This window comes from Gymnodraco acuticeps, unplaced genomic scaffold (assembly GCF_902827175.1).
Source record: "Gymnodraco acuticeps unplaced genomic scaffold, fGymAcu1.1, whole genome shotgun sequence".
Lineage (NCBI taxonomy): Eukaryota > Metazoa > Chordata > Actinopteri > Perciformes > Bathydraconidae > Gymnodraco > Gymnodraco acuticeps.
Genome location: NW_022990526.1, coordinates 1,219,548 through 1,238,643, shown reverse-complemented (window position 1 = coordinate 1,238,643; position 19,096 = coordinate 1,219,548). Strand labels below are relative to the sequence as shown.

Here is a 19,096-nt window from a genome sequence, read left to right as displayed (position 1 = left end):
CTGCTAATGTTGACCATACGCACGGTCAGATAGCCATCTACTGACCTCAGATTGACCGAGTCTCACACATACACACACACATTTAGGTGCACACACACTCATCGAAATAATGGTTTCATACAGATTACAGCATCCAAAATATTAACACAAAAGTTGGAAATAGAATTAAACTGAAATCTGCAGCTTTCAAGGTTTGATTCCACACAGTAATGTTTCTGAGTGACATCACCTCTCTCCTTGTTGTTTCAGCCCGTCTTAACTAATGTCATTAAATGAAAACATACAGCTTTAATTTAGGCGCTCTTGAAGCACACAGATGTAAATTATAGTCTTAATCCTCAACAAATAGGGACACGCACTCTCAACAGGGGGGTCTTTTGTATCAGGATAATAACACCACTGAGGGAAAGTGAGATGGAAGGGGAGAAGAATAGGAACATGTTGAAATAGAGAGAAGGTGAGATGTGGAGGATGGGGGAGGAAGAGGATGGAGAGGTTATTTTGAGAAGAGGGCAATGAGAGAAGACCTGGGGCTATTTGAAGTGAAAGGACACATGTTGTGTCCCCCATTTTGTCTTTTTAATGTCATTGATCATTAACCATGAATAAGGAAGAGGATTCATGTATATGTTTTTTTACTCTGAGATTATAGTATGAATGAGGAAAATAATGATTTAGACTTTATTCCCACAATTCAGATTGTTTGACGTTTTCAGAGTCAGAGTTCTGATGTTTTATCAAATTCTGAAAAAAACCAACATTTGGACTTTTCTCTTTTCTCTTGGTCCTGTTGTGGCCCTTATCCTCTTCCATACATGAACAACATGCATCCCTCAGCTATTAAGAACATATATTCTACTTTAAAACTAAAGAGTATTTGACTTTTTTCTTACTGAATTTACTGTTTTTAGCAAGGGAAGTATGATTATTATGATACAAAAGTTTTGTCAAATTTGTATAATTTTGTATAAAATCGAAGTTTTGTTTTAATTCAAGTTTAATTACTTTGGCCACAATTGACGTATACACTTGTCTATCTTAGTTTTAGTCTGATATATTTTATCACTGAGACACTTTTACACAGTTTTACTGAGTAGCAAAATATACGGACTCCTCTCTATTTTATGCTGTGACATTTGCTGACAGTCAGTGAGGTAGCGTTTGTGCTTTAGGCAGGGAAACATCATCCACTGGTGGGTCATGTTTTAATTTTAGAGCCATCAAAATGTTGACACGCACACACACACACACACACCACACACACACACACACACACACACACACACACACACACACACACCACACACCACACACACACACACACACACACACACACACACACACACACACACACACACACACACACACACACACCACACACACACACACACACACACACACACACCACACACACCACACACACACACACACACACACACACACACACACACACACACACACACACACACACACACACACACACACACACACACAGCTCCAGTGCTCCTGCCTTCGAGTCAAACGTACAGTACCTGACTAAGCAACCCTAGAGCTATGTATGGTTCATATCGGAATAATATGAACACACACACCTGGTCCCTCCCCCACAGGCACACAGGTACACAGGCATGCAGACACCTGATACACACAGCCTGCTAGCTATTTCTGGACCGGTAGCTAAATAATATGTTTTGATAAGGTCAACAGCCTGGATGTGGTTTCCAAACATGATCTCTGTTTCTCTGACTTGCTGGCTGCTGAAATATCTCCAGAGTTAATTGACAGCAGGAGAAATGCAGAGACAGGAGGGACGAATAAAGACAGCAGGAGAAAGATATGAGTCAATAGGTAAACATTTTTGAGTAAATCTGTGAGAGTTTTTTGGCTTTACGATTTCTGTGTTTGTTGTTGAAAACATACTCACTTCAAATATGAGAGGCTGTTAGGATATAAGTACAACGTTCGCATACTATTTGGCACCAGCCACATGACACTATGCAATACATGGCTATTAAATGCATGTATCTACAAGGCTGTAAACTGAAACTCAGCCACTGTTCTCTCTAATGCTGCAATGACACTACATGGTTCAGCACACACACACTCAACTGAACTCTTTTGTGGTTTACCATTAGCAAAAGTTGTGGCTATAACCTAGCCACATTTTCTTGGAATGTCTATGATCGCGGTTCTTTTAAACACTTCAGACCTTTAATTAGTCAGAGAAGATATAATCACTTGTACATCACGGGACATCCTGCCAATGGTCCGATTTTTAAAAAGCAAACCTACTGTTTAAAGCGATTATAATTTGTTTGTATGCCGACCAAGTTATAAGAAGAAGTGGATACGTTCTTCTGCTTGTTATGTTAAGGATGATGTCACAGCAGTTTCACACAGTGTCACTATGGCTTGAAACAGGTGTTTGCTACGTTCCTCACCTGTTGATGGTGACAGATTTGTTAACAATTCAAAAATAATTTTGCATTGTTCTTGTGTGACAATCTTATTTACATTTTTAATTCTTTAAATTAGCCTTATGTTGTTACAGGGTGTGATGCTGGTCATCAAACCAATCGTCTTTTGATACCGTTAAATCATCATACATGGTATATTGGTAAATTGTAGCGCAATGGTCTACATGAGAATGAGTATCATAAAGCCTATATATGTCTGTTTTTTTTATGAAGCCTGCATTGAATAATGTTTAACATATTTTAATTATGTAAGCATTTAATGTTTTTTACCCCTCAGTGGGAGAGGGCCCCAGGCACAATGTGCCAAGAGAGCCTGTGTGTAGTTCCGGCCCTGTCTCTGGGCAATGTAACTGTTATAAATCACAATTGAGCCATGCAGAGAATGTTTGAGAACCATTACCCTGTTGTAATAAGGCAGATTATCAGAGTGAGTTTTATTTGATAAATGACTGGGGTGCTTTTCAAACACGAGGCCTACATGTAAAATTGGCACAGGGATTTGGGATTGCAGTGCACGTCTGAAAGTGGAAACAGAGACAGGGTGTACTGTATGTGTGTGTGTGTGTCCAATTTCCCAAAGCTTTTCAGATACCACAGCCAGCCCTCAAAACTATCATCACTGTTCTTGCTCCCATCTGCCAAAGTCATCACACACACACACACACACACACACACACACACACACACACACACACACACACACACACACACACACACACACACACACACACACACACACACACACACACACACACACACACACACACACACACACACACACACACACACACACACACACACACACACACACACACACACACACACACACACACACACACACACACACACACACACACACAAATAGGTGTGAAACAACCATCCCTCACCATTTGAACAGGGGTGGGAACCTGGCTATAAAGTTTCTAACATTCTAAACTTCTGTCTGTCATTCCACACATTGACTGCCCCTCGCACGCACGCACGCACGCACGCACGCACCACACACACACACACACACACACACACACACACACACACACACACACACACACACACACACACACACACACACACACACACACACACACACACACACACACACACACACACACACACACACACACACACACACACACACACACACACACACACACACACACACACACACACACACACACACACACACACAAAGACGAACCCACACTAAAACAAACATTTGTTGTTGGCTTGTTAGTCTGCTATGGTGTTGGTTCTTAACAGCAACATAAAACAAGGTGAGAAAAAGCTAGTAACAACTTCTGAGAGTTTCTAATGTTAAAGTTAGCACGTCTATTTTTGTTGAATGAGTTTTATTTTTGGATACAGTAAGAGTTTACAGTCAACATGCATGGTACGGGGCTTTATGTAAGCCCCTTACCATAGAACGATAAACAAATAATAGGAAATACATTTAACAACTAAGGCACTGTAGAGCAAGGAACAGGAATGAATAGAGAAGGTAGCAGAAAGAACAAATTAGATGTAAGGAGTGAAAAAAAGATAATTAGAGTTGAGGCCTTTCAGGCAGTGAAAGTGGAAAGGTTGCAAATGAAAAATGAGATGCTGCAGGACGTGACTGATGATGGCAGTAGAATATAAGATGTCTTCGACTGTGTTTCACATTAAGGCGGACATGTTTAAATGGTCAGTGAACAGCTGTGCTTTTAAACATGTTCCAAGCTCATTTCAAACATACTTTTAAACAGCTATGACGGCCCTGGACCTGGATATGTATCTGATTACATTTGACAACGCATCATGAGAAATAAATGGAAAGAATCCTTCAGGAATTGATTAGTATACTCAGGAAGCTGTTATTGGTCTTTTGCTGGCTAATGTTAGTGATATTTCATGCTGTCCAGGGAGGGAAACAGCAGAACGTGCCGGGCAATAGGCTAATGCACGCTGCTCAGAGAGAGTCGAGGAGCTACGTTGCTGCATGACAGTCAATTCTGACCATAGCTGTGTCTCCTGTGTCCTCCACTCACCTGCCTCCTGGCTTTTAAACTGTCTAAATACATAGAGAAATACAGTGGAGCAAATTGTGATGTCTGACCGAGTGAAACGTTGTTAAAATTCTATAAAAAGTAAAAACAATTGTGCATTTCTGGTTCAAAACAACAGGAAGACACCAAAATATAATTGCTGAGGTTTGAAGTTAGAGGGTTAAAAAACACACACAGAGACTACACTCATCGACATGCCAGAAAATTACTGATTGAGCTTAAACCAAAGTATGTTTCTGTGGGGGAGCAGATCTGGGGTTACATTTCACCCCCCCATCTCAGTGTGTGTTCCCCAGGGAGGGGAAAGGTGAGTTCCTGGCTTAGACTGAGGCCTCCAGAGACATCCAGAAAGACATACATACTACACAGATTTAATTAGCGGCTTCAAAGAGAAAAAGAAGGGAAGAGGAGAGGAATGATACCGGCAGTAAAACATCTTACTTTTCGGACCTCCTCACATGAGGGAAGCAGAGAAAGTAGTACCTTGGTAATGAGGCGTACTGACGTTCCACTTCTTCATATCGTGGTGCCAACCGAGGATCTGTCGCTCTGACCGGCATCTGGTGAATAGAGACAATTTATTAGTGTTGATTTAAGTAAAAGTATATATTTCCCTGCCTGAAATATGAATAAACTGTGAAAAATGTGTGAGCCTAAGCTTGCGTATTGCATAGCCATAAGCCTCTTTCCTTATGTGTGTGTTTGCGCCTGCGTTTCTGTGTGTGTTTGTAGTCAGTTAGGATTGACAAAGGCTAGTTATTAGGGATTTAGAGTTTTGGTCTTCTGAGGGTTTTTTCTAAGGGGGGGTGGATGAGGCCTCAGTCCTAGATTAGGTTACTTCAAAACAGGATGGTTGGTCATACACACACACAAACAAAGTCATATATATGCAGAGTCGAGTCTCCATCTTGAGAAGTAAAAGATTAAGTCAAGCTGCTGACAGCTCAATCTCTACGACTTCCTTTTTGACTCTTCATCTCACTGGTTCTCCCTCACCTACACATCTCGTTCTCTCCTCACTGATTCCCATTATTACTCACTTTTTTCCCTCTCACACATACGCACGCACGCACACACACACACACACACGCACGCACGCACGCACGCACGCACGCACGCACGCACGCACGCACACACACACACACACACACACACACACACACACACACACACACACACACACACACACACACACACACACACACACACACACACACACACACACACACACACACACACACACACACACACACACACACACACACACACACACACACACACACACACACACACACACACACACACACGCGCACACGCGCACACGCACACGCACACGCACACGCACACGCACACACACACACACACACACAGAGATTATCCCGGTCTATTCACTAGGGAGATTCCAGCTGCCGCGGTGTTCCTTAAAGAGGCCGACTAAACTCCAAACGTCAACAACCCCCATTAACACACACATACATACACACATTGAACTACACACAGGCCATTTTCAGTAAATACTGGGAATGAGACTCAGTTGAACATAAGGGAGTGAGATATGATTCAGATGATTGAGTGTTGTGACTCTGCATACATGCTAAACTCTAACAGTAAAAAAAGAAAATATGGAGCGTTATTGAGTCCCTTCAGGTTGTGTGAAATGCAGAGTTTTGGAAAATAGTCCATTCAATTGAGTTGATCGCACCTTTGCCATTTGCAAAATGGCACTTTTGTTGGTAATACACATCTCTATTGCCTAACATATATATTTATCTAAGTACAATGTTGTACCCCTGATAAGACATTACTGTTTGTTGTCTCTGTCCTGTAAGAGATGTGTACACAGGGTCCCCATATAGTATAAAAACAAGTTGAAGAGTGTGATTAGATCCAAAAGAAGAAAATGCAAGAAGGTGAAGTGTGTGTCCCAAGGGGTGAAGACAGTTGAAAGTTTTTATAGGAAACTATGTTCTTCTCCTCTCCTCCACTCAAGTTAATACTGTCAACCAAATTCGATATTACAGACCATCACTTTTTCTTCTTCTCTCCGATACCAGGAGGCATATAAAACAGATTTGCTGGCCCTGCTTTCTTTTGAACACCTGTCTTTATAGCTTCAATATCTCAGGTAGAGAGACAGCGGGATATTAGGTGGGAATAGAGAGGTGGAGTGAAAGAATGAAAAGGCATTAGAGGGTGAAGAAAGGAGGGGAAGAGAGATGGAGCGAATGAGAAGTAAATGAGTTTGAATGAAGAAGAGCGATATAGAGAGGAGGAGGGATATTATGAAGCAAAGTGGCAGGGAGAGTTCGAGGGGAGAGAGGTGAATTATAAACCAAGGGAGGGAATGGGGTGAAGGCGAGGACGACGGAGTGGGGAGGTGAAAGGGACACCAATGGCACAATTTAAACACGATGTTCAAAGAGGGAAGGGGGAGAGCGAGGGGGGGAAATGACTGCGACATCCGGGGGAGGCTGAGAGGTGAGAGAGATGAGTAAGGGTGGGGTGAAGAAAAAGCAAAGAGTCATGTTTGGAGGGGTAAAGACAAAATGGATGATTAGGGAGGCCGGTTTCAGAGAGATGAATGATGGGAATCAGTCAGGTAGCTTTGGTGGAAGTATACTTGAGGGGGAAAGGATGGCGTTGCAATACGAGGGGAATCGTGCAATTTAATTTATTATTTATTTATGTACATATTCCCTTTCTATTAAAGTCCCATTTCTTGTTTGTATATTGTCTTGTTGTTGTGCGTTGGCACCTTGAGTTCACATTGTAATTTTGTTGTACTTGTACAATGACAAATTAAAGATCTTATCTTATCTATCTTGTTCAATATCTTGTTATTGTCTATAAATCTCATGAAAAAACAAAACAAATAATGCGTTTGTCTGTAAATACCTTCTGACTTCCTTAGGCAAAAATCAAAGCCTATTGGTTCCTATGGAAACGTAACTCTTTAGAAAAACCTCACAACTACATTACACTACATTGCATTTAGCTGACGCTTTTATCCAAAGCGACTTACAATAAGTACATTCGACCAGGAAGACACAACCTTGAAGAAAACAGAATCATATAAGTACATCAGGTTTCATACAGCCAAACATTTCAAGTGCTACTCAACTGGCTTTAGATAAGCCAGTCCTTTATTAGTATAAAAGTGCTTTGTTAATAAATCTATCGCTCGAAGTGGAGTCGAAAGAGATGAGTTTTCAGTTTGCGCCGGAAGATGTGCAAGCTATCTGCTGTCCTGATGTCAATGGGGAGCTCATTCCACCATCCTGGAGCCAGGATAGCAAACCCACGTGTTTTTGCTGATGGGAACTTGGGTCCCCCTCGCAGCGAGGGTGCAGCGAGTCGTTTGGCTGATGCAGAGCGTAGTGCACGTGCTGGGGTGTACGGTTTAACCATGTCCTGGATGTAGGAAGGGCCAGATCCATTCGCAGCATGGTAAGCAAGTACCAGTGTCTTGAAGTGGATTCTAGCAGTTACCGGAAGCCAGTGAAGGGCAGCGGAGGAGCGGAGTGGTGTGGGAGAAATTTAGGAAGGTTGAAGACCAGACGAGCCGCTGCATTCTGGATGAGCTGCAGAGGTCGGATGGCACATGCAGGTAGACCAGCCAGGAGGGAGTTGCAGTAGTCTAGGCGTGAGATGATGAGAGCCTGGACCAGAACTTGCGTCGCTTTCTGGGTCAGCTGGGGACGTATCTTCCTGATGTTGTAAAGCGTGTATCTGCAGCAACGGGTTGTAGCAGCGATGTTTGCAGTGAAGGACAGGTTGTTATCTAGGGTCACACCCAGATTCCTTGCAGTCTGAGTCGGGGAAACAATAGAGGGGCCGATGTTGATTGTTAGGTCAAGAGTGGGACAATCTTTTCCCGGAAGGAAGAGCAGCTCAGTCTTGTCAAGGTTGAGCTTGAGGTGGTGAGCAGACATCCCCTGAGAGATGTCAGCTAGACAAGCAGATATGCGTGCAACGACCTGGGTCTCTGAGCGGGGAAAGGACAGAATTAATTGGGTGTCGTCAGCGTAGCAGTGGTAAGAAAAACCATGCGGGCTAATGACTGATCCGAGCGAGTTTGTGTACATATTCAATAAAGGCTCAATTATTTCCTGAAACGGCGGGACACTGTAGTTCTCAGCAGAAAAACAACATGTGATGCACTAGAGCAAGTATTTATGGTGGCGGTATGTGGGATTGACTTAAATTAATTAAATTGCGCGTGTTCATTGTATATAATGAAGAAAAAATATATATAACCAATATAGCTTTTTTGCACTGATGAATAACAAAACATCGGGCTTTGGCTACACAAGTGTGTTAGTAGGATCAGTTCACTGTTGGTTTTGTTCTTAAAATGGGATTTGTAGGCAATAAGAATAAATACCCTTTGTTCTCTAGTGTTTTTCTAACCCCAAACCTATATGTGCCCGAGTTAAGACAGAATCATCTGGCTGATGTTCCCATAGACAAATGTGTTTCTAATCAAAGTCCGGGGAATTCAGAGGAGTGTGTATGTAGGGGTTAATGTGAGGGTAAACCGAACACAGGAATTCCTCTCAGGAGACTTCTGTTTGTATCCTGTATGAACCATTTCATATATTTGAATACGTAGTATATAAATAAGGTCCGTTGATAAAACAATGTTTTAACAAAAGTACTAATCTTAAACAATACCTTTTTCTGAAGTATTTTTGTGACCAATACACAACCAAGTATTTTTTCAGCGTTTAGTTTGTTTAAATTGATAAAGCTTACCACGTGTTCAATTGTTATCCCTCAAAGAATGATGGAACGTCATGTTGTAGGAGACAGGATTGGACTGAGAATGTATGGTTTGGTGCTCTTCTGCTCAAGTGTGCATGTCTTTGTGTGTTTCCTTACACATGGATTAAGAGCAGATTACTATGCGATGCCACAGACTGAGTAAACAGAAACAGATGAGCACAGAATGAATGTGCACGTATGCATATGAAGTGAGGGAGTGTATATATATTTCTACAGAGGCAGTTGGACTAAGTGAGGAATTGCAAATAGTAATTTATTTAACTGATATTCTTTATTGTGTTTATTCAGCTAAAAATAAGTTGAACAAACCTCTCAGTCTGTCTTCTGGATACAGCTTTGATACAGTTATGCTTAAAGAGGCAGCACAATCAGTTTGGAAATGTGGAGTCAGAAGAAATCCGCAATTTACGTAATTATGGTATTTTGGGTGTTCCCGTTACAGTAGTGTGTTGTAGGTTTGTGTGCATGTAAATGGTCTGCAAAGGAGGTTTCTCTCCGACACACTCCGACCCGGCCTGACACGCCTTTATTTTAGTCCTTTGTTTATTTTCTGTAACATAATCACATCACTACGTTACCCTTTCACTTCTATTGGCTAGCGCTCCAACACATTGTAGGTGATAGGCTCAGGGGCGGGACATCCCTAAGCGGTTGACCAATCACAACAGAGCCAGCCAGCTAACCAATCAGAGCAGACTGGGCTCTGGTTTCAGACAGAGGGTGAAAAGAGGTGCTGCACCACATGAGCAAAATAAAGACCTTTTTTAAAAAAACATAAAGCATGTAAACATGTCACAGTAGACATGAATATGAACGTAAAAATGGGCATAAAAGGGCCCATTTAAACTGCACAGCAAATACACAGTCTACATTTCAACACAAATAATGATTTTTTGAAAACATGACTATTAGACTAGAGAGGTTAATACAAGAAAATACATTCAAAACTGACCACAAAATGAATCAAGCTTGTCATCAGCTTGACATTGCCACTTTAAACAACATTTTTGGCCACTGTATCAGTCGTTACTGAAAGATGCTTATAGCTTAACATTTGACAATTCCAAAAACAACTCAGGCAGTGACAGATGAACCCTCAGTTTGTTAGTGAGCAGAACAACACGCCTGCTACGACTAGAGCTGCCTGTAGCTTTGTGTGTGTGTGTGACATTTCAGATGTTAGTAGACTCCCAGCATTCACAGCTGTGACAGGAGTACAGTGCAGGGCAAAAACCATGACAACTGAGCTTGCGTGGGTCGTACTGTACACGCATACACGTGCACACAATGCATTGTCCCCGCACATACACAAGTGCTACCTTTCTCTTAGTGCAGCTACTACACACACACACACACACACACACACACACACACACACACACACACACACACACACACACACACACACACAACACACACACACACACACACACACACACACACACACACACACACACACACACACACACACACACACACACACACACACACACACACACACACACACACACACACACACCCTCGCTGACAGAGGGCTGTGGCAGTAGTGTAGTGCACTGGTTGGGGTAATGGTCTAGTGAAAAACCATTTCACGGCATGGTGAGCAGAGGAGAGGCAGAGAGGAGCACGGAAATCAAGCAGAAGAGACCGATACTGATGGGAGAGGAGGCACACACACACATAAAGTTACACAGACACACCGAGAGCGCAAACGTCAACCTTTCAAATCGCAAAGGTGCAGATTTGAGAGAGCAGAATGACATTTGAGCGTACAATGCGCGTACATTCGTTTCTACGTGTGCTTCCTCACTTTCCTCCAGATGTTTTGCCAGCGACTGACTACTTAAATTCGCAAGAAGTCGCTTGCCAACATTTTTAACAAGCAAGCTGCAACAAACCCACATCTGGACGTCAGGCTCATGTCTTTCTTTAAATCCACCCAGGGAAGAGTCAGCTCCTCAGTAAGGAGTGATGGCGACCATATGGTTATTTAGGATTATTTTATTTTAGAGTCCAACATCACTTTATGAATATTATGAATATATTTGATTATTATGATATTTAAATTCATATATTTGTTTTCTGAATGCCAAAAGTTGAAGGATCAGATCACAGTATAATATGTTTTATTTCATTTTTTAAATAGAAGTCTTGGGTCAGACAAAAATCTTCAAACATATATCATAACTTAAAGGTAGGGTAGGTAAGAATGGAGAAACCAGCTCGAGTGCACTAGAATTTGAAAGTACGCCCCTTCCTTCAGACTTCCTTACAGAGCCCCTCCTCCAACACACATGAACGCGCACATGACCAATGAGGGCACGAGATAAGTTTGTGCACAGATGGAAGGCTGACAGGCAGGTAGGCCATCCAGTTATTTTAGCCGGACCGGCTAAAATGATTGGTCATGCTTTTTACAGTACTACGGCTTCCACAGATGACATTTTTTTAATGTATTTATTGTCAAAGCGCTTAAGATATTCATTGCTATCGGGATGTTAAGAGCATTCCATGGAATATAACAAAAAGTGTTTCTGAAGTGAATTACCTATCCCACCTTTAAGCGAACAAAATAAATAAAGTTACTTTCAAATTCCTGTCAAAATACGCCAACATTGCTTGAAAACTAGATCATTTAGCAACCCATAAACAAATGTGATCGTTTTTGGCGTTTAAAGTCAACAAGTTTGGATTTCTAATATACTACAGAAAACAAATACTGCTAGTTTTTTTTATTTGGAGGATAGAAAAACACCACTGTCAGAGCTTTTATTTTGAAAGTACAAGAAAGTGTTCGATTCCACATAGTGGTGAAATCAAACTGATATTTAGTTTGCACAGAGAGGATTCAGACGAGCAAAATTGAGCTTGAGGAGCTTTGATTACGAGTGTGAAAATCAGTTTGCTCAAATGTAGTGACATAACTCCTCTACCCTCTGAGATCATTATGTCCCGCTAACAATTCTGTGTTCCCTTGCTTACAAATCTACAGTATTTCAGCTCTTACTGTTCACACGCGCTTGTTGACTTTCAGACTGAGTAGAGCTCAGATTCGCACTACCCATAAAACACACCACCACATTACTTCCAGCACACACTCAAGGTCTATCTCTTGGTATCTTAGCGTCTTTTCCCTCTCCGTCTTACGCACAGACTCTTTTCGCTCCAGCTGTTTGGAGGATTTCAAAGGGATTTAGATCGACACAGAGCATTTGGTAGCCGCATACTGCTTCGATGGGACTACTTAGACCAAATGTGAAGTGACTTTTTTCTCTCTTCAACTCTTACTGTGCTCCTCTTTAACGCTTCTGTGTCATTTCCCTCTTCATCCCCTTTTTCTGACTGACCTCCCCCATGCATCCTTATCCACACCTCATCTTTCCCCTTCATTAACCAACTCTCCTTAAGTGAAATAAAGGGTTCCTTTGAGTACTTTTAAATCTTCACTATTAGTTAAGGTCTCTTTTTTTCCTTCCCATTTCTTTAATGTTGTCATCTTACCTCACCTAATTTCTCCTTGCCATGCATCTATCTATCATTCATCGCTGAATTTACAACTCTCTTTGCAGCCTTTCAATTGACTTCCATCCTTTCAATGGTCTTCCATTATTTCCTTCTAGTCCCCTATTGTCTTTCGCTACCCATTCCCTTCTAAAATCAATGATGACGGAGAGGAACAGTATAATCTCTATCCGTCACTTCAGTTCCAGTCCTCTACCCCAGTCTCTGCCTTTCATAGCTTACTGTCTCACTCCCAATGTCCTTTTCTCCTTTCCTAAATCGATTGAGAAAAAGATTTAGCTTCCTTTGTGTCATCCCTCCATCCGGACCCCCACCCTGCCTCCCACCCGTAGCAGAAATCGATGAATAAGGGAAGGCTGGTTCTAATCCGTATCAGTCATATCTTTCTGCTCAGCCAGCATTTCTGGCTGACTCAATTAAAAACAAAGCTCTGAGGAGGGTGCAATTTGTGTGTGTGTGTGTGTGTATATGTGTATGAGTAGTGTAGCCAGGCAATGTCACGGATGGTGTGTTTGGAGGAGGACTACCTGAAGACACTTGTCTCTGACTGTAAACACTAAAAAACAAGAGTGAGTAAATAAACTTGCCTTGCCTTGTGGTGCAGTATAAACATGCATATCATCTGACATCAATAAAGATCACAAGTGGTTGGGACTTGAAAACATATATCAGCAGCATTTAAAGAACATGTCACTTCAGCAAAAGTCCTTGAAACATGAAAAGATGGGACTCTTTTCTCTAAACAAAATTAAAATGATGCAAACCATGAAGGTAGTAGAGTTCAACATGTCGAGGGACAACTGTGTGTGAATGTTGGCTTCCTTGAGCAAGTGGGATGTTGCCCTGAATGGGGTGTGAATGGGTACGTGTACATGTAAAGCGTTAAGGAATCTGTGTGATAGACTAATGCACCTTCTTAATCAAAAATGATATGAGTAACATGTGATTTTAATCTCTAGTGAGGTGGAAAGGAATCTAACACCTGTCTGTGTGAAGTGAGCTATGCTTCAGCTCTTCTAATGGCAGACATTACAAAGACATTTGACAGACTTTTTTCATTTGGTACTATCTTATGTCAACTTGTATTATCTTCTCCTTCATTTAATTCCTAATCTCACATTAGATTCAGCCTATATCCATTCATGGTCACATACACACATCAGTTATGCCATTCACTTCCACTGAAGCAGTACAAAACAAGATGACAACTTAATAAAAAACTCCTTTCCCCCACTTCTCCATAACCATGCAACTTCCTTCCGTTCCATCACCCCTGCCCTCCATCGCAGGCTTTATTTACTCTTCCCAATATAACTTTCTATCCATTCATTTAATACTATATGCCATGGGTCGGCAACAGGCGGCCCATTGTTGGCCCGCCAGCAATAATATTTGGCCCGTAATTTTGAGAATCAAAAATAAAATATTATTTTGATTTTTTTCTTTTACAACATAGGACCGACAGTCGCACATCAGGGTTTCCGTTAGCCGCCGATCGATATTCACTCTTAATAGTTTGATCGGTGCTCTCTATAAAGGCCGATCAGGAGATCTGATCGATATGGACATAAACGCGAGTGAAGTATAACCGGACCGAGAGAGATCAGATCAGCTGCTGAGTCTGATGGAGACACGTAGCTCTGCATGATCACCTGAAGCCCCGCCCACTGTTTAGCGAGCTGCATGAGAAACTGACAGGCTGTCAGGAGAGAGAGGGAGGGAGAGGGAGGGAGAGGGGAGAAGAGAGCATCCGTTTCTCCCGTGTTATTATTCAAAGTTAATGTAAACTTTTGAATAATGTACTTCATCTACTACAAGTAGTTTTGTTCGAATGTAATAATTATGTTGTTTGTGGAATCATTTATGGAAAAATGAATCTGAATTTTTTGATCTGTAACGATTATAAACTGAAGCAATATAAAAACGAGCCCCATTAACTGAGTTTTAAACATCAGCATATCCGGTCATAGTCCGGTGATTACCTGCTAACGGCAACTCTGCTACACAATTCTTATTATTATTATTGAAACATGACCGGTACATTTCAAAATTGTCCGGTAAAATAAATTCTGTCCCGACATATCCGCTTACATTCATAATGTCAGCGGAGGGAGGGGAAGCGGCGCTGTGGAAGAGCAGAGTGGCGAGTGAGAGCTGTCATCTTCCCTTTATAAGCTTCAAACATGTATTTATCGTGTGATTTTGGAAATAAAAATGTCATATTGTGAAAGCCAAGACTTTGTTTATTTAAAATCAAACAAAACACCCGATCCGTGAAAAACTATTTTTTTACGCAAATCTACGTTTATTTTGAAATGAGCCGTTGCGACTTTCGAATGATTTCGATAGAGCGGGTCACATATGGCAAATGTGTGGTTGGGGGGGAACCAGGTCAATTAAAGTACTTATTTAACTATTAAATACATTGAGTTTGAGTAAAATACTTGGTTACTGATTAATTTAGGTTATAATATATGAAATTGCAAAGCAAAACTGCTGTAATTGATTTATTTTGTCCTTTGGTATTTTTTAAAGGTTTTCAACCTGAAAGAATCCTAATGTGTCCTTGAAAAGTTGAAATAAAGAAAAGGAAAAAGGATTCCAGTTGTCCCTCAAGCCTCTTAAATGTGGGCAAACACTCAAATAAATGCCAAAAACCCAGAGAACTTGACAATACTTATCAGAATAAAAGTATGTTAAATAACACTGCTACCTAGTTAATAACTCTACTTTACTCAGTGGGGGCTCGTCCATTGAGGAAAGGGAGGACCATCCTCCCTAACATTTCAGAGAAAAATTAACTTTGAAGAGAACAATAAATACACCTCAATTTAAAAGATAAGTCTGTTAAAATACAGATAATAGCCCTGGCTTTGGGACTGAAATCAATAGTATGAAGCTGCAGCGTCGGAGGCTGTACTCTCAGGACCGCACTCCCCACGACCCTAGTTGTTTTGCGTATTGTGTTGTGTACTTACCATAGATTGTAAAGTAACATATTATATCTTATATTATTAATATATATATAAATAATTCTGATAAAATGTTATTCCAGCGTCAATAAATGTGTTAATCCCAGTGTGTTTAGTGTACAACATCACATGTCATTTCACCTTCAATTCACGGTTTTCAAAACGTTAGCCACATGCTAATGCTAACCGGAAATGAAGAATCTTCAGAATAAAAGTGTTACGTTAATAGTTAGTGTGAACTTCCGGGTTTTTCAGAATAAAACTGCTTTAAATTAAAACCCTGTATTTAATTTAAATTACGTCATATCAACATTGAGGTTTGGGAGGGAGGAAGGAAGATTAGGATTAGGTAAAAAGGTAGGGAGCGGTTAGGGTTAGGATGGGGGGAAGGGAAGGGTTAGATTGCGCACTGCATTGAGGGGCTTCAGGCGTTCATGTGAACGTGCTCCGTCACGTGCCGCCGTGACGTGGTCCGTCGGACCTGTGTGTGCGGTTCTAGAAGTGCAGTCCAGTGCAGTCCTGTAACTGCTGTCTCCGACACTGCAGCTTCATGCTACTCACTGAAATGGGGCTAGAGAGGACGAGCCTCCCTTTGGGCGGGTCTAGCCAGAGGCTCTGGATTGGGCGCTTATATCATCAGTGAACCAATCAGCGGATCTGACTGCGCATCAGAGTGTTGATGGGGAGGGTTATCAGCGATATCAGAGTTTTTTCTGAACCGGGGAACTGGGGCGCTGCGCCCTCTTACCAAAATCAATTCCTTGAATTAGGCTTTGATTATGTTCTGGCCCGCCATCTTGCGGCACAGCAAAAAATTGGCCCACGGCCAAACTTACTTGCCTACCCCTGCTATATGCCATCCCTCGGTCAACTCATCCATCCATTCATTCTAGAGAAAGCAGTAATTGCAGCTGCTGGTGAAAAGCCATCCATTTCCACAGGCTAATTACTACAGGCTCTTAACAAAGTAGCACTAAAGGAGGGAGAGAGTAGACGAGCACACTCACAAGTACATGCCTATTCACATTCACACACACACACAATTTAACCTCAGCACACACACACACACGGCTGTTCTAATGAGGTCTTTCAGTAGTTCATCATTCTTCTAATGAGACTGTGTTGACCACACAGGGGACGGTCTCTCTACCAAAGTCAACTATGTCCTGTTCATCTGTTTGGTACATCCAACAACATATTAATAGGTTGTTTCTATTAAACAAAATAGATAACACATGTTAATTAGTTATCTTTTTTGTTCAGATGGATGGATAAAGGCTAGCTGTTGTCCCCATATTTTTATAATGTATGCTAAGCTAAGCGGTATTAGTTTTATAAATTAGTGCAAGTATTCCTTAAGAAATATACAACCAAAACATACTGTTTTCCTATACCCTACATTAGTAAGATAGCTCAGAATTAAAATCACTTAACCTTTTATCTAGAATAATACAATGTTTGTTTCTTCTTCTCTAAGCTGTAGCACAACATATATTGGACAGTTTTTTACCTGCTTGCAGCATCATGATCCATCTTTGAGTAAACTAAATGCATCTCAGTTGGTGGTTTTTCTTTGGGTGTTTACAAAATACAATAAAAGCCATGGGCTGGGAAATAAAGTTTGAAAACCAGAAATCTCAGCATCTGGCAAAGCAATCGCTGAGTCATTGCTATCGATAAACGACCTTGTGATACCTCTGCAAATATATACACCATGATGGTCACTGCGTGCTATTGGGCTTTAAATCTCCCCTGCTGAGAGAAACCACCAAAACAGTGAGGCTGATATAGAACTGAGCAAAAGTATTTGAAAGGCAGAGAAAAAGGGTTAAAGAATACAATTATCCTTGGCAAATGTGCTTATTTGTTTACAACACCAAAGACGCACCAATCATCTTTATTCACAAACCCCATCCCACTGAAATGTCAGCGAGGCACTAGAATAAAGGGCTAAGAATTAAGACTGGAGCACAGTTAAATGTCACAGCGCTGTTGAGCCTCTCGAACAATTAAGACCACAGAAGGTCAATTTTCCCGAAAGCACGCCGCTTAGTGTGACTCCTATGAATGCAGTGATTAATACTACTTAATACAAAGTGCATCCTGTTGATTTAGTGTAGGTTTGTGAGGAAGTTAGGTTTTGGAGTGTGTTTCTATGCATATCAGTAGGTGGACCTATCAATCAAATTAAATCATTTTTTTCCCTTTTAAATTACATTCAAAAGTTATCAGGGAGGTGATAGCCCAATGCTTTTTTAGCAGAAAGCAACACACCCTGATACACCAACATGTGCTTTGTCATTATTCCCTAGAGATTCAACATAACTATAACCACTATCTGTTAAAACCCAAACATAACCCTAATCCTGAAACCAGAAACCAAGATTTAAACCCAAAATGTGAGGTATTTTACCACCTGGTGTTCGGTTAATTACCCTTGTTTGTTTGTCAGCAGGATTACGGAAAAACTACTGGCCCTATTTTCATGAAGCTTGTTTAAAGGTGAAGCATGGGCCAAGGAAAAACCCATTACTCTTTGGAGCGGATCCCAGTCACGGGGTAGATACAGGAACTATTTTTAACGTTTGTTAACATTGTGAAACAGGGCACTTGGGTTGCAATCATGGGATGTTGGTGTAATTTGAACAAGTATTTCCAGACTTGGGAAATTCACGTGAATGCCACCTCAGAAATAGTTACGCTTTGTTGAACTTCGGGCAATAAAATAAAACACATCTACTTTGTAGCGTCAATGTTGTTTCAACATTACGACTTATGAAAACACCAAAATAAGATTAACAACTTTCCAACTCAGGGTATGTGACCATGTAAGGAGCATGTGAATGCAGCATTAACTTTCCCTGGTCATTTTAAGAAACAAAAATGGTCCTTATTGAGTTTAGGCTATAACAACCAAGTGGAGGAAACATGAAGTCACATTGAAGGTAACTAATTCATTGTACATATAGCTGGCTGCATTATTACTTCGTCACTGTCCTCCATGGGAATATGACAACAGCTAATTATCTTCTATGAGTTTTTCGCTACACTGGGTTATAGGGGTCAAGATATCTCTTAGCAGTTTATGAACAGCAGATTGATTCAATAGTAGTTCACAGTTCTGTGCTTGGTCTGCTTTGCTATCACACCACACACACACACTTAACTAAAGTCTGTTTGGAAGTGGACCGAGTCCAAAGCAGGGTCCAATCCAAGGCTTTCACACCATCGCAGACATAGACCACAACATAGATTTCGATTTGGGGCTAACTATTTGTCCTCAAATAGAAACAGA

At 41.2% G+C, this 19,096-nt stretch overlaps 1 protein-coding gene across 1 annotated transcript in view; it reads right to left on the bottom strand.

Moving 5' to 3' along the window:
• LOC117553355 (partitioning defective 3 homolog B-like) overlaps positions 1–19,096 on the bottom strand; it is a 268,259-nt gene that overhangs the window by 18,623 nt on the left and 230,540 nt on the right. The window contains 1 exon segment of the mRNA XM_034227236.1: positions 5,006–5,082. Coding sequence (XP_034083127.1) covers positions 5,006–5,082 — 77 coding nt within the window.